The sequence below is a fragment of the Anas platyrhynchos genome, chromosome 1 (assembly GCF_047663525.1).
Source record: "Anas platyrhynchos isolate ZD024472 breed Pekin duck chromosome 1, IASCAAS_PekinDuck_T2T, whole genome shotgun sequence".
In the NCBI taxonomy this organism is placed as follows: Eukaryota; Metazoa; Chordata; class Aves; order Anseriformes; family Anatidae; genus Anas; species Anas platyrhynchos.
In genome coordinates, this window is record NC_092587.1 from 62,281,831 (window position 1) to 62,299,180 (window position 17,350).

The 17,350-nt window shown below is 39.5% G+C and overlaps 1 protein-coding gene across 1 annotated transcript in view; it reads left to right on the forward strand.

The window, feature by feature from the left end:
- Window positions 1-17,350, forward strand: part of PKP2 (plakophilin 2) — a 44,339-nt gene that overhangs the window by 18,736 nt on the left and 8,253 nt on the right. The window contains exons 5-8 of the mRNA XM_027455206.3: window positions 387-594; window positions 6,655-6,832; window positions 15,478-15,595; window positions 17,025-17,186. Coding sequence (XP_027311007.3) covers window positions 387-594; window positions 6,655-6,832; window positions 15,478-15,595; window positions 17,025-17,186 — 666 coding nt within the window. The remainder of the gene's footprint in view (window positions 1-386; window positions 595-6,654; window positions 6,833-15,477; window positions 15,596-17,024; window positions 17,187-17,350) is intronic.

Below are 17,350 nucleotides of genomic sequence, written 5' to 3' on the forward strand. Positions count from 1 at the left end.
CAGAAATCTCAAAGCAGTTAATGAATGTTCCAGAGTTGAATCTTAAATATACATCTCAGCAATGTAGAAGCTAAAATACAGAACAATCAAATGTCTTGTCAACGAGTACAAATCTGTGGCAGAGCTGGAAGACAGCTTGTTTCATTCTCTTGCATTAATTACTAAAACATGATGCCTCCTTTAGGTGTAGACTTGAACTGTGACTCATATGAAAGCCCAGAAGTTAACAGTCATGTCCAAATGATTAACGATCTGTGCTTCAAGTGTTTCAAACGAGCGAATGAAAAAGGCCCTACAACGATAAAGTTTTGGCAAGGGGAAGAGGGAGTGGATTGTGTCATTTTCAGCATCTAACTATTCTCTGCTGCATTTTCTCCTCCTCACAGGTTTTCTCACTTGGTGGTATCCCCAGACTTTTGCAGCTTCTTGACGTTCAGAATGAGGACATTCAGCGTGCAGCATGCGGTGCTTTGAGAAACTTGGTGTTTGAGGACAATGACAACAAACTGGAAGTGTCAGAGCAGAAAGGGATCCCAGTCTTGCTCCGTTTACTTCAATACACCAAGGATGTGGAAACTAAAAAGCAAATAACAGGTAGTCTTCTGTGCCTTCAGGCATGAAGGGCATTAAGTAGTGCACAGGCTTTCCATGTGAGGTACCTGATTGTTTACCTAGGCCAGCACTTAGTGACTAAATAAAAAAGCATTGTTACCTATTTTAAACACTTCTCTTAGGGTGAAATTCCAAGGTCCTCAGACCCAATATCAGTCTGTGTGTAAGACAGCAGGAAGAGAGTAGGAACTGCAACTTTCCCTCTTAAAGCTTCTTTAGAGATGACATAGGTCTATATGTTTACAGGAACCTTAAAATTCTTGATATTCCAGAAAAGAAAGTAAAGCTCCAAATAGCAAATTCTTCCAAACCATATTGATGAATGCTGCTCTGAGCAGTCCCAGAGGTGCAAGGAACCATAATTATTGTCCATTACTTCCACTGCAGCTCAGCCCTCACTGTGCTGCTGCAAGCTCTTTGTTGGAGACTGTGCTGGGTCTGTCCCCCAGAACTGTCAGGTGCCAGGTATAGAATACAGGTGCTCCCCACAAACCCTACAGCCACACATTTCTTCTTTGAGATCATTCACTGATAGCAATTTACACCCCAGTGCCAGTCTTCTCAGATGGGTGAAAAGCAGAAAACCCTGCCACAGAAACATTGCATCCTTTCTGTGTGTAAGGGAGAGAATTCCTGGAGAACATCCTTTTTTTTTTTTTTTTTTTTTTTGTAAAGATGATATGACACAATCAGTGGAGTGACCTGCTTTCTTGACTCAGTTTTTGCGGGGGTTTGGATCTCATCCTTTTTGTTCTACTTTCTTGACAAACTTTTAAAAAGGAGTGTGACCCATTGTGATCTTGGAGGAAGAGCCCTTTGGATCAAAACCTCCATATTACATGTTTTGTCATACATCAGTGTAGTGGAAGGAATGCTGGGAGTAAAAGGCCACCATTTCTCACAAGAAACCTGTGATTACTGCTCCATTGGCTTTGAGGCAACCAGTTAAGAAATGCCCACCACTTTGTCCCTGCAATCCTATAGTGTATCTTTAGGAAGTCAGTTGCTGGTGACCCACATTCGTTTTAGTTAGCATGCAAAGGAAGAACAGGTTTATATTTTACAAATGGAAGAAAACATTATGAATAAATGAATGGGAGATTTATTTCAAGTGTTCTTTAAAGACACCAGCAATAGAAGCTATTAAATAGTGCTTACAAAGATACAGGAGGTGTCAAGCAGCCCTGCCTTGAAGCAAAGGCATGTTGAAACCTTCTGTAGTTCTGCATTCTTTTAAGTATTTAAAATACTGTGCTCCCTGAGCTGGAGAACAAAGCTTTGTATTGTTGGCTCTTTTGGCTCAGTTCTACCACTCTGCAACATTAAAATGTCTTGAAGTTTTTTGCATTCATCAGATGCAGAATTGGATCTGCATTAATTTAATGATCATTAAATAACTTATTGCATAGCATGTTGTCTTTTGGTGCATTTACACACCAGTGAGGCAAGCAGTGAAAATGGTGGCACAGTGGCCAGAAAACTTTGGTATTTTTTTTCTAGCAATTCCATCATTTCTGATGTGAGATTTGACTGTTTATGCAGGAGGACATGTACAGATATAGGTACTGTGAGTATTGTCTTCCCCTTCAGTAGTGTGAAAACTGATGAAGGGTCACCTTTTTTCTGGAATTACTGCTGTCACTGAACATTTATTTATGAAGTATACAAGACACTAATGTAATATCTAGGCAATATTGAGCAGGTTGTTGTAGTTAGCATAATAGCAAATAGCAAAATATTCTGATGTTATTTCATGCGTATCAGCTGCAGGTGATTGCTTTAAAAATTAAGGAAAAGAGGGTATTGCACTATTTCAAGAGCAAATGTGCGGTCAGGAGGAAGAACATTGGGTCCCTTGGTGAAAATGTCACTACAGCAGATTTTCTGCCATCAGTTCAGGGATTCTTCTTGCTCACTAGCAAGTTGTGAGGAGCCCACGGGGCAAAGGACAGCCTTGTTGATTGATTTTCTCTGAGAATATTAACTTTGCTTCCAGTCACATTTCTTTCCCACCCTTCACAAGGCAGGCAAGGAGCAGGCTGCAGGCAGAAAGTAGACAATCACTGTTAGCGTGTGCTTACTGAGGTTGGTACTTCCAGATGCTTTTGGCATGTACAATGATAGCTAGGAAACACTGGAATTTCTGTCCTGTAAGGGCTGCATCATAAGGCTTTTTCAAGTGCTGTGCAAAGCTCTGAGTGCCTTTCTACCAAAATGGTTTTAACCCCACAGAGCATGTTTCCCTGAATGATTATTGTCTCAAGTTTCAAGGACCAAAACCTTGGTACCTTTCATTGCCTTTGGCTTCCTTCATTGCCTAGAGGAATATCATAGCTCTATGCATGCAATTGCAGTGGAGTGTTGTAACATACTTCCAGGAAAAGGTTAATGCAGAATCAGGAATTCCACCTCTTCAGCATGAGAAGGGTGCCTATCTTTCCACATCATACTTGTTAGCTGCCTGTAAATTAGAGACTTCCAAATATATGATGTGATAGCTAGCTGCATGTGTTGCCCCAGAAGAGATCAGTAGCTGGTAATAACACACTGCACTCCCGTGAGAGTCTCCTGTCCCAGAACTGAAAGCATGTGATGCTCATCAATAAAGATGCCTAAGCTCAAGAAAGGAAAGCTTTTTGTTTCTGCTGCTGTGCAGGAAGCCTTGTACCAAAGCATTCCACCTGACAAAAATACATGATGATAAAGACGTTTTTGGAGAGAAGATGTTTGTGTTCTTAAACACTTCTTCATTACCTCTCAGAAATATGATCCTAATACTTGTGCATGTGAGAAAAGTAAATATGAGCCTTAGAAGCTTATCTTTAAGGTCAGTGGCTAATTAGCAGCAGCACAGTTAGTACCAATGAACCGTGCCTAATCTTGAGCCATATCGTATGCTGTATATCTCGCAGAGTATTTTGAAGGTCTGTGTTTTCTTCCTGGGTCTCCCTTTTTTTTTTTTTCCCACTGTGAAGAGAGGAGCAAAGAAGCCCACAGGAATAACAGGAAAGTAGGGGAAAGCTCTCTCAATATCAAGAATGTGACTCCCTTGTGTTGACTCCACCACAAATAAGAACCTGCAGCTGCTCTTCCCTTTGTGTATACTCCAGTTTGAACACCAGAAATGCAATTGCAAGCCAGCACTTCGGCTGAGGAGAACAGCCTGAGCATAGTCATGCAGTGAGGCTTGTATCGTCCTGTGAAAAGACTGAAAGCAATGAAATGTAAGGAGGTAAATGCTAACTGTAGCAAGTTCTGTGTCCTGCCACACAGTATGTGCCTTCCAGAAGAATGCACAAAAAGCATGAAACCAGTTTCCCCACCAAAGTGGCTGTGTGCTTATGACAGTGGTCTGAAAACTGCCATGGACCTGTTTACCTAATGCCTACATGCAGAAAATGGCTGCTGGCTTTCTCTGTGCAATGTCCGTGCTTACAGGGTTAATGAGACTAAAGTGAAGGAGCCATAGGCTTTGTCCTTTATTTGACATACAAAATTCTTGTATGTCTTTTAGGAAAGGAATGAGGATACTCCTGAACAATAGGAGAGGACAGTCACTTTGAAACAATGCAGGAGCCAAGACAGGAATGATGTTTTGTAGTGTTTAGTGAGCACACTGAGAAACAAAAAGGAAAATGGTTGCTGCATGAAAAAAAAAAAAAAAAAGGTTTTGAAGGTAAGCCAGATGATCTTCTAGAGAGAATCTAACCTCTTGATCTTGTTATCATGCAGCGTAAATCAAAGAAATGAAAGAAAATTCTTTCTGCGGGGGAGATTACTGCACAAACAGAACTGTCATAGTAAGAAATATAAATTTTAAGGAGACCCCACCCATTTTCCCAAACAACCATCTAAGGGGAAAATATGTCACTATGAATACATTATAGCATATAGCTGCAAGGAAAGGGCCCACTCTTAAAGACATTTTATTTATTTATCAAGACTAAATTGATTCAATTTATCAAGACTAAATTGAACAAATCCATTCAAATACAGAATGCCACCGAGAGAATTCTTCTAACCCCAATGAGACAGTGCCTGTGGGTATAGGTAGGATTTATGTCAAAAAATTTACAACATGAACAGCATTCAAATCCTGTTCTGATGATTCTGACCTCTATTCTAGGTGTCTGTAATTCAAAATGCACTTGTGCCTTTTAATATGATATTCTGTCCTTATGCCCATGCATTTATGCAGTTCTGTCTTAACATGCTTCCATTACCAATGCCCTTTGGACTGTTTGTCTGACTTCCTGTAAGCCTTACTTATCCCTCAGGAAAGTACATTCTTCCTTTTATCCCCTAATACAGAGGTTCAAGAGCTGATCCAAGAAGAAGGAATGGGCTGCTTCTGGCTGGCTTTTGTTTTGATTTTATTATTGCTCACAATAGCTGTAATTAAATTCAAAGTATAAGGCGATACAAAAGAAACATTTTTTGTTGTTGTTGTGAACTGATGAAAGGAACGTTCACTAATATCCTGCCAGTGTTTGGAGGAGGAGGTCTATGAAACTTAGAGCAGCAAGTGGGGGAAACAATGAATGCCTTTGTAGTGAAAATACTTGTCTAGGGAAGACTTCTTTAAAGAGATTTTTCATCTGTTGGTATAGAACAGAAGCAGAGCTAACCAATTTACAATCTCATACTTGAAATTTGTTTCAGTGTTTGCACAATGTGAGTAGACAAGGTATGTAGTGTTACTTAACCACTGGTTGACTGTCACTGTTCAGACAGTTGTCACTAAATAAATTGTTAACACTTTTCCCTCTTATGAGGAATTTTGCCTTCAAGTGTTAGAGAAACTTGGTGATGGGCATCTCCCATCTTCCAGCAGGTTTCCAAAGACCTGTAAACTCACTTACTGTGCCTCCCATCTACCCCCCTTTGCAAGTTTATTCTCTGGTGTGTTGTTGGTACTTGGAAGTGCAACTAGTCCTGCCAGGCATCTAGATGGGACGATTTCCTCCCTGGTAATGTGTAAGTGATCACAGGTGTTGGATGTTAGCTCTGCTTTATGTGTGTTACTTGGTGACTGAGAAGATGATAGCTACGAATTGGCAGTGGGCATGCAGAGCCATGGAAAACTGCACTTCTCTGTCAGACGTTGGAAGGACTATATGGATAACTGACTTTAATTACACAGATAAGTGCACCCTTTGTTTTGGCGCCATTTCCACATCCTCAGATCAAAGTCCTGTCACACAGGTTCACTCTTAGAGTTGCAGTACACTGACATGAAGGTATAAACACCTTTCCCTGTGTCAAAAAACTACCTGCATCCTCAGAAAGGAGAGTTTTATGTTAGAAAGTGTTTTCTTTGTGAAACTGACGCAGCTGGAGGAGGTGGTCAAAATTACAGTAAATAATGCAATAGTGAACATTCAGAGCTACTTATTTCTTTCTTCAGTGTTAAGGTACAACTTTTGCTGTGCTCTCCAGTCATGTACATATGCCTAAAAGCTCTGTCATTTACCTGCTCAATGAGAGGACACAGAAAATCAAATTTGTTGTACATTCACTATTTTTTGACTCCTTTTTCCATAATCCTAGAAAGAATACATGAACCAATAGGCACCAATTTCAGATGTTAACAATGTTCAATCCAAAAAGTTCAGCTTTTTTTTTTTTTTCCAGACAGAGAAACTCCACACTGTAGTTCAGATTCTTTTGTTTATCACTTTAGTGATTGTTTGACATAATATGGCTAATTGCACTAGTTTAAGATAAAGGAAGAGTATGTTCATGTAGTCCGTGTATGGCTGAATGCCAAAGTGCTTATCTCATGAGAGAAAATAAGAAAAAAGCCTCTCAACTCTCACTGGTGACTCTAAAGACTGAGCAGTGTGCAATCACACATGGTAGGGTGTTGTGTGGTATTGTGTCATGGTGACTGGTGAGCTCTTATCACCCTCTTCTGTTCCTCTTGAGGATGTCAAGAGCCAGACAGGCTCCTTCACTGATTAACTTAAAGGAGTTTGAGATTACGTCTTGCAGACTTTGGGAGAGTCTTCTGCCACTCTGATTTTACTTTGGATATTGCAGGTTTATTGTGGAATTTGTCCTCCAATGATCAGCTGAAGCATCTGTTGGTTAAAGAAGCCCTTCAGACCTTGACGGAAGCTGTTCTCATCCCTTGTTCTGGCTGGCCAGATCGAGATTACCCAAAGTCAAGTGTTCTGTCTGACCCTGATATCTTCTACAATGCCACAGGATGCCTGAGGTGAGCACTCAGTCTACAAGTACCCAAAATAATAGTGCTAAAACAGACCTGCACACTTTCTTTCGTGCTTTAAACTGTGATGGCACCAAGAGAAAGGTTTGCATACAGCTCATATTTTGAAATGCCTCATGTACTTTGTGTCAGACCAGAAGAATTACTGCTTGCTACAGTAAAAACAGCTTTCTTTGTGAGGTTCTTCTATATTGATCTGATGGGTACTCTGCAGGCTATTTATACCCATAACAGAAGATAGTAATCAGAGCCCTAGCTGCCGTGCATAGCTGCATTGAAGTCAGAGAGATCTTTCCTGAATAACAGTTGTTGATATGATGTATGAAATCGGCTCCTGGCTGATGATGATAGTAATAATAAAAAAGCTTTTTAAAAAAGTTGTAGGAACGGTACTACAAATTAGCATTTGAGAAAAGCTAACAGTAACTTAAAAGAAACTTTAAGCCTCTGGGAACCATTTAAAGTTATTTTAGGACTTTAATGAACTGGTCTCCAAATGTTTTTGATTACACGCCCATATCAGTAAAAAAACTGAGCACACTACCCAGTATATTTATTTATATATAAATTATATAAACATACTACTGTGCTAATATGTTATGTACATTATAAAATGTACTCAATGATAGAAAGTAAATAACTAAAAGATAAAGATGGAATTAATGCTATTTTTTAATATTATTTTAATTATTAATGGCCTAAAAATATTTTAATTCTGCACCCCACTTTAGAAGCCATTGCTCTGGTGGATGACTTTTAAAGCCTCTACTGGTGACTTTTAAAGCCTCAAGAGAAATTTGCTGTCTTGTGTTTTATTCAAGCAGTGGTTAACAGCATTTACAGTGGATTACTAACTGTGGACAGCCAGGAGCATTAGTATTTCCTATTAAAAAAAAAAAAAAACATAAAGAGGGAATGCAGCTTTCTCTTACAGTTTTTCCCTATTGTACTTCAGTGTTGAATAGCCCTATAGCTTCCATTTGTACCTGGAATTTTCTTTCCAGAGATTGAGCAAGTCATTTTCATTTACATCTACATTAGATATTATTGGGACAACAATGATTATGCCATTTATGCTGGGTAAATTCTGCTCACCTCTTAGACCTGCTGTAGTGCCTGCTGAGTCTTACCTGCTTTACCAGGAATGGGAGCAGTCCTTTGGGTAGTAAGCAGAACATGCTCAGCAGCAGCCAAATCACTCTTTTTTATATGTGGCATATAAACCACACCTAACAGTTATATGCAGTACCATCTTCAAAGATCCTTTGGCTAAGTACACAGTAAGGGTTAATCCCTAGCCATAATTGTTTCTTATCTAAATAGAGGACTTGGAAAGGGGACATGGAACAAAGAAGTACAGAGGAGTGTTCGGTTTTCAACTACTGCCAAAGACGCTTACTTCAGTGTATCACAACCTGTGGTTATGCTGATTGGAAAATGGCTAAATTAGGATATAGTCATTTTTAAATAAAAATAAGTCATGTTTAGTTTTGTGCACAAGTTTAGCTAGTTCAAGGCCAGGCTGCCTGAGGTTGATGAATAGTTTTACAGGTGTGCATCTACTGCTGCAATCAGGTAACAGCGTCATGAACACCGTAACAGCTAGTACAGAGAAACAGAGTACAAAAGGCCTCAGCAGACCCACCCCTAAATGACTGCAGTATAAAAGTCACATCTTTAAAACAGGATACGCCTTTTAAAATAACAATCTATTAAACTGTGGCCCTTTGTCTTTTTTTGTGAGTTCAAAGTGATTGTATGTTACGTAAATACAAATGTGGGTATCAAAGACACATGCCTTTTGATTACATGAAAGGCCATAGTTTGAAAAAAGTAATGTGTAATGATATGAGAGTCAAGGCATGGCCTAAGTTTTAAACTTTTCTTAGAAAAGTAAAAGGAATTAAGTTTGGAATTTAGAGGCTGGAAAGCTGCCCAGTTTTGCCTTAACACATATCTGTCTGTTTTGCTAACATGTCCTACAGCAGAGTAGGTCTAGCTGTATTACATGAATTTGTACTGTGTAAACAGCCCTTTGTCTGAGTCATGGGTGGTTTCAAAGGACAAAAGGATTGTTAGCTATACAAAACACTCAACAATAAAGCATCTTCTTCTGCAGTAACCCCTGACAGCCCACCAACTACTAATTAACTTCAGCTTTAAGTAATAATTAACTTTTATTTATTCCCATAGCTCAAAAACAAATTCAGAGAAACATTAACTAGCCATAACAAAATCTTTCTGACTAGTGATGTTGTCTCTGAAATGAAGCAGATCGTCTTTTTTTCGTATTAATTAATCTGAGCTGCATATGTACAGAGAACAGTCTGGCTGTCAGATGCGCCACTCGTGATGGTGCTACTTCCTCCTGCATTTGGATTCAGGAACCATCTCTTCTCAGCAAGCCAGTGTATGGGGACACACAGTTATACATAGTTTTAGCATGGTATTGCTCTTTCAGAGCTTATTGAAGTAACTTGATATGACTTGGTTTGTGACAAACAAGGAATAACGGTAGCTGGGTTGTTTAAAATCAAATAAAAGTGGATTCTGAACATACCTTAACTCTATACAGAAAGTGAATGGGGCTAATTCAAAGCTGCAGTTGGTTCTGTAGCCTTAATTGAAAAGTCTCTCAAACTGACCTTTTCCCAAAGATACATTGCCTATTTAAAAAATATGATGTCCATATGCTTGTCCTTGTCATTTTTAAATGCTTGAACACTGAAAATGATAACTGAGAGGAGAACAAGGTCTTGAAAATTCACAGTTAAAGTTGATCTGTGGGATTGGCAACATACTTCCTATCACAGAATAGTTTTTGATGAGGTTTATCATTTCTGCACAGACCAAAAATACAATATTTTTAGCACAAATCAGTATGCTTCTATTTAATGGAAATTAACACACCTCCCAAAGTATCACCAACTATATTCCTAATTTATGTGCTGCTTAAAAAAGTCTTTGTACAAAGAAGCTCTGAAAACTAAGAACAGCAAACCACAAAAAAAAAAAAAAAAAATCTGTGCATTGAGGGAATGATGCTAGTAATAAAGATGTTTTAAGTGTAGATATGTGCCAGAATATAAATCTGTAATTAGTCTTCTTTTTTGTAATACTAACATGTTTGTTGTGCATGTTGATAAGGTCTATAGCCTGCAGCTTCTATTACAGGATAAAAATAGTACTTTGAAGTACAATATATTATGCATTGTACAGTGCTTAGGTATAGAAGGATGCCAAAAATTCTTTTAAAAAAATTGCATATAACCATTGACTGACAGAGACAGCCACAGTCCAAATCCAACACTGTCATCTAACATGGTTGTAGGCACTGTGCCACAAAATTAACAGCTAGGAAAATAAAGCTCTCTTTAACATAGTGTCAAGAGGGAAAGTGAATCCCCATCTAGCAGATGACATTGCAGATACTACTGCTGGAATGAGTGAACAACCAGAACACTCCCTGTTCTGCTAACCAGTCAGTGACTGCAAGAAATATTGTTGAATTCTGAACGCCAGCTGCCTGGGTCTGTGTATGCACTCACTGATAAGGTAGTCCAATGTTGGAAGGATTTGTTAATCCCATTCTCTAAGATCTGTTATTTGTCCCAAAGTTTTGCTTCTGACAGTTTTAAGGAAACTGCAGGGCACAAAACTTTAAAGACCAGAATGTAGCAGTGTACACCACACAATTCTACATTAGCAATTAGAATAAATAACAGTATTGTTCAGTTCTGAAATGTGATTAGAAAAACACTGTGCCCTGAGCAGGCAGTGTAAAACACGTCAAAAGACTTCACTGGTTTCCTGACAACAAGCCAAATAAGTAAAATTGGCATATTAAACTATGGAGGGGAGTAGTGTGAACTTTTTGCAGACAAGACAACTCTTGTTGGATTTTAAAGTAAAAGCCACTCTTTCTTGGCCTGAAAATAGTATGCATAACAGTTCTGTCTCCAGTTTCAATAGAACCGTATTGGCTACGTATTCTGGAGATACTTAGCCTCCTCCTCCATACTCTTCCTCCAAGTCTGAAAAAGTAAGATGCAGAATATGTGGGTTTGTATATTATTTATACGTAATTGAATTTCTGGCATGACTTTTCCTGTGAATTAAAATGAAGGCTTAGCAGAAGGCTGTCTGTTATACTTTGAATGCTGATGATGATCTTGTTACACTTTTACCTTGAAATACCTGTTCCCAAAGTTTGGGAATGTAAGATGTCTCTGTTACTCAGGGACAGAACGTGATTGTTCTGCTGAAGCAGCTAAAGGGAGCATTGTCCTGGGTGTTGCCTTGGAGGGTTGATCTTTCCAAAAGTTATGTTCACTGATCACAATTATTCATGCAAATATTTTTTAAGAGCTAACGACCACAACTACAGTTTGTTTTGCATCACTGCTTTTCACCTGTTGTCTGTCCCAGTTTTATTTTATATTACACAGGGACTCTTTAAAGACGGTGGAAAGCTGTTGTCTGAGGAAGTAGTATCATTGCACTTCAGACAAGGAGGCTGCATAACAATCCAGTTCCATTTTATCTGGAGATAAGTAAGGCAAAAGCTCTTAATGTTGGTTGAGAAGTGTAATGGCAGATCAAGTTTGTAATGGGAGCTTCTAGCCAAGGTTGTAAAACAAATGACTAATGATAACAAGTCTTTGAACCTAGGCTTTTTGCATAGCATAGCCATTCCTTTAGGTTTATTTCCATCTGTTCTTATCTTCTCTTGTCTACTCTTTGGTCTGTCTGCTCCCCCCATTCCTGAAAGGAATTTTGTTATTTCCAGCCAGCAGCTTGCAGCCTAGCATTACTGTGTAGATCTCTGGATTCCTTTCCCTTCCCATTGCATTTTTGAATTGCATAAGGCATGAAGTGAATACAATTTCCTGAACTATTTCAGGAAATTGTTGTCACATAATTGAGTTAAATTCAAATTACCAGTTTTGGCAGGATGAGTCCCAGGAGCAAAAGCCTTCTTCTTATCAGTAGTATGGATCATTCACAGCAGTGCAAAAACCTTTTCCAACATTGTCTGCCAGAATGTTACTCAGTGCTGGCTTAAAGGAAGTATCCCTTTCATTTGGTTAAATTTGCAGTGTAACTGAACATATATTATCATTCTGCTTCTATCAAAATCATGCTTGACTTTACTGTGTTACAATTCTTTGTACTTACCTCACTTGGATCATAAAATATTCCCTGACATGGAATTAGCTGATCCTCCATAAATGCCACTGGAATAAGGGTGAATGCCTACTTCAGACACAGATATATTTCTACCATATGCATGTGCAGGAGAAAATAGAAGCAGCAAATTCAGTGTGAGATGAACGAGGCATGTAGGTAGTGACATGTATCCACTTTAGCATGCAGTATTGTTTGGGCATGTCACCAGGATTAGCATATGTAAGAATGCCAGAAGTCAGAGATTTTTAATGGCTAGATGATATCAAAGCTTAAGTTCTAAGGCTTTCAAAGGAGAGAGCCCCTGCAAGCAGCAATCTGTCTAATGCTGCATCTTCCCAACCGTTCAGTACTGATGCAAGGCAGAAGTATCAGGAATTGTGTAGCAGAAGAGATTTTCTACAAGACTGTTGATCTTGACTCCAGCTGATTCTTTTTTCCACAGATGTATGTAAAAGTAAAGTAAAGTAAAGTAAAACAAGCTTGCATAACAGGCTTGAAGATTTCTAGGTAGCCCTGGAGTCTCACCATGAGGTTGCCAGGAGCTGCAATTCTGGGCCAGTCCAACCATGGCAATTGCCCCAGTGATGCACATTTCAAGACCTCCGGGAGCTCCACTACAAGAGAGTCCAACTCATAAACTCAGAGGGAGGTGCTACAGTTGTCAGGAGACAAAAATCTTGGGAAGGCAGGATGAAGGCGGTTTTCCAATTTGCTAAGCTAAATGTTGCCATTGTTTCAAAATGATTTTTTTTTTATTAGCAATTGATTCTTATGTGAGGCTTCTCAGAAACATTTTTTCCTAGTCTAATAACATTTTCTTCCTAGAATTTCCCACCATTTCATTAGAAAAAAAAAGCTTCAGTTGCCAACCCATTGCCTTGAGAACTAAATCTGACCCTATTCAGAGTAAAATGGTTCCAACTGTAGTTGGACATGTGGGAGAGTAAGAGGTCTTCCCTTCCCAATCTACGTTGTGGTAATAAGGAGAGAAAGGGAGATGGAGAATGAAGTGGCCATATATGCATGCATAGACATGGATACATGTGGTGTTGTCTCTGGATGGATAAACAGTTGAGGATCAACTACTTAAGGAAACAGTTCAGGAATGCATTTCCTTTGCAGAGCAGGACAGTGCCTCAGCTTCATACCCTTCTCTGCTTCCTGATCTATGAAACTGTGTGCCACACCACAATCGCACTAGAAACAAGGCTGAGTGATGGCTCTTCCTTTTAGAGCCATTCAGCATGATCACAGCTGTGTAAACTTCAGTGATTTTTAGAATAATGTACTGTGACAAGATGAAGTGCTATATCAGCAGAAGTGTCTTTGGTGTGGGAAATTCCACTCTTATCTTTTAATGGTATTTTTAGTCTGTGTACCTCAGAAACTATTTATGCTATGCACTAGAAGGGCTGTAGCATGTACATTTCTGTCAGCATAACCATAAACTCACTAAAGCATGACATGTCTCAAATGTGACATCTCTAGGTAAAATTAAATTCCAAAGTGATGCCATATACAGGAACCTGAATGTTAATTCTGTGATATGTAATTCCATGAGAACATGAATGAATTCATAAATAGGGACATTATTAAGCATATTATTAGCATGACCTAAAGTAAAACTAAAATTACAGTGCATTTGCATTTAACCTAAAGATGTACCTCCCAGGGTCTGTGGGTACAGAACTGCATTGGCAGTATTTAAAGTCACATGTATTTTAAAGTAGTAAGCCACAGGAAAATTTAAAGCTATGCCTTCCTGGCTTTGTCATTAATAACATTTTAAGCTGTTGTAATTTCCAGTGGTTAAAGTAAGTGTGTAAAATAAACTCCCTGCAAATATTTAAAGTGCATGACCCTCTTGTTTGTGATAGATGCTAACACTGGGCCGTATTTAATGTTATTTCAAACAAAGAAGCAGGAATGTGATACTGTGTGCAGCCTTTTGGCCAGCAGAGCAGCAGGAGTCCAAAATAATGAGGCCTAGATTTACAATTGCAGCATTCCATAATTCAGAGGTCGTTCCGTTGTAAAAATAATTATACCTCAAAACTGTAAATGTTGCTACTTCCCCGAAAATCAGGAGCTTATTTAGAGCCAAACTTCATACAGGAAGTGTGTCCTTGGCTTTTCATGTTTTTTTTAAATCACTTTCATCATTCATTTTCAAGCTGCACTCGGGTTACCACAAAGCACAGGAAAAGTCAGCAGAAAGCAGGGCCAGCAGTGGCTTCCTGTGAGCCGGGAGGAGGCAGAAAGTGTGCTCAGGCATGCTGGAGCCACTGCGGTGCAACAGCAGAAGGCATCTGCAGAAGGCATCTGGCATTTTCCCCACTCAGGCTGAGCAGTTTCTGGAGGCTTCAGCTTCGTCTGCTTAGGTGCCAGCAGGCAGAAGGCTGCTCTGGGAAGCTGGGAAGCAGCAGAGTGCGGTGTGCTTTTAACTCTTCCTCACCCCTGCACATTTTCTCTGCTGAAAGCTCTGCAGGAGCACAAGGAGTAGCACAGGGGCAGTGGAATCATTGCACTGAGAGTGCATTTTCAGTGGGACACAGAAACTATTAACTGGACCTTGAGGACCCTGGTATCTCCAAAGACATGGGCATCACCCAGACGCCCCAAGCTCTCTCCGTGGGCTCGGCTGCCTTCACTTCCTCTCTAAGAGGACACGAGTTGCCGTGTGAACCTGGTCCGTAACTGAAATAGGTTATCTTTAAGTTGAGAAAAGGTGCCTTTATTCTGTGGTTTATTTACAAGCACATGAATGAGTTTAGGATATAAAGAAACAGCTTTTTTTCTGTTTTCCAGAGCTTTTACAATTAATGTGTGGATGTTGCTAAAACACTGAGAACGTGTGTCTGTTGGGGGGTGTTCAAGAATTGGTTGGGTTTAGGTAAATGCTAAAGGACATTTGTATGCATGGACATTTTTTATAGGTACATTTCCTGATAGTTTGACATAGCTGATGTCCCATATATATACAAATACCTAAAAATGGAATAATGGACAAAAGAAAAAGAAAAAAAAGAAGAAGAAGAAGAAGAAGAAGAAAAGTCCAATTTGTTTGTTTGGAAAATCATAGAATGGTTTGGGTTGGAAGGGACCTTACAGATCCCCTACTTCCAAGCCCCCTGCCGTGGGCAGGGGCACCTCCCACTGAACCAGGTTGCTTAAAAAGATCAGTTCAACAAGATGGAGATTTGAGTCAGGTCGTACCTTATCCACCCAAACAGCTTGTTTTTCTTAGTTATTTGTTATCATCTGGGAATCCACTAAAGTAGAAGTTTTACTTAGAGGCTCATACTATTTCACAGTTCTGCAGAAGAAAAAAAGTCATCCTTAATTTCAGTATTTTAAGATTTATCTGGAATAGTTTATCAGAGGGGCACAAGGAAATATCTTTGCCTAAATCTCTTCTTACCGATGTATTCCTTCCTGCACAGAAACATGAGCTCTGCTGGCCCAGAAGGAAGGCAAAGGATGAGAGACTGTGACGGCTTGATTGATTCTCTTGTGTATTACATTCAAGGAGCTATTGCAGACCACGAACCTAATGACAAGGTATTCTTCAAGATGGAAGGTCTTTTCCTGGGGGAAATCACAGAGAGAGCGTTTTTTTGTTCAGAAACCAGTTTGCAGAAACAGTTGTGATATAGCTGCCAAGCCTGCACTTGTTTCCAAAGCTTTTAGAACTACCAAAGATGAAAGTTCAGAAAGAAGCTTTTAAAAGTGTTTTTTATCCTACTGTGTAAAAGAATAACATAGCTTAGCTGTAGGAAAACAGTTTTCAGAATCACCACAGAGAACTAGAAACTTTTAAAGATTTAGATAATACCTTTTTAGTTGTCTAAGGGAGCTAGCTAGCTAGTAGTTTTAAAAAATTAATCTGGGCACTTTCCTATATATTTAGTGCTATATACCCCTTAGGAAATGAAGAGCCTAAATCTGACTGACAGTGTAATTTAGGAGCTTTTATCATTTTGAATGGGGTTCATTTTCCTATTTTTTTTTAAAGTTATTCATTCTGCCTAAGCCAGTAACTGCAGGGACAGGGACACCTCCAGAAGCCAGTTCCTCTCGTTCTCTTCCTCCCACCACTGACTGCAACTGAGCCCTGAGCATCGCTTAGACTAAATGTTTGTCTTTCAGCTGGGTGCCGTTAGGTGAGAAGACCATCAGTCACTGAGGAGGTTAACTGCAGCCTATGAGGCACTTTGGGCATGCCTGCTATAACTTGTGCTGTACAGTGTTAATTACTGTACATTTATAGCTCTTTCCTAGGATTAGTTACTTGAGCTTCTCCATATCCCTGTATTCAGTGCCATTAGCTCCAGGGAGAATCCAGCACATAACCCTTGTGCCAATAGCTCCCTGCTGCATTTTATCTTAAAACCACTCACTCCCTTTTCACTTTCAAAAAAGGAGGAAATGGTAATAAAACTATTTGCTACTAAACTCATCACTCAGAAATTGTCAATTTGACCTTAGCTATGCCTAGAAAGGCACATCTGATTTGAGGGGGAAAAAAATCTATGACAGAAAAATGCAGTATCCTTGGGTAAAACACAAAGTTTTTCCTTTTGCTGACGTTATGGCTGGGTGTGTACGTGATCATCTTTGCTCTTAAGTTCCTATACGTTCCTTGGCACACTTCTGGTCTGTGCCAAATAGCACATGTCCTAACAATTCCCAGGTACATTCAAGAATTATAATGTGTCAGGACCGTTTCCAGCAGGCATGCACCCTGCTCTGATCCCAACCGTCTGTGCCAGTTGGCCTCAGCGCTCAGGAACATCCCAGGACATGTTTAATTTCTTGGTGTAAATACAGTCTTGTGGATCACTGGCATGAAGACAAGCTCTTCTGTAAGCCATTAGAAGATCTGCAGTTAATTGTTCAAGATCCAAAAATGAAAGTTCTCCCCATGTCTACACATGCCCCTTCAAAACATGCCAAAGCTTTCAAGATTTCTATTCTTTTTCTATTTTAGGCCACAGAGAATTGTGTGTGCATTCTTCACAATCTTTCCTACCAACTAGAGGTAGAGCTCCCTGAGAGCTATGCCCAGAGCATCTATATGCAAAGAAGAAATATCCCTACCCATGACAGAACACCCGGCTGTTTTGGAACACGGAGCAGAAAAGTGAAAGAGGTAAAGCACGTGTTTCCTTACATCTCATTTGGTTAATCAGTTGTAACAACTTCTGGACAATAAGGCTGTGATCTACTTTGGTTGCTTCTCTGTTGGTGATGTATCCAGTAGTGTGACTCAGCCCAAAAATGTAAATTTATCAATAGCCTTTCCAAACACCCATT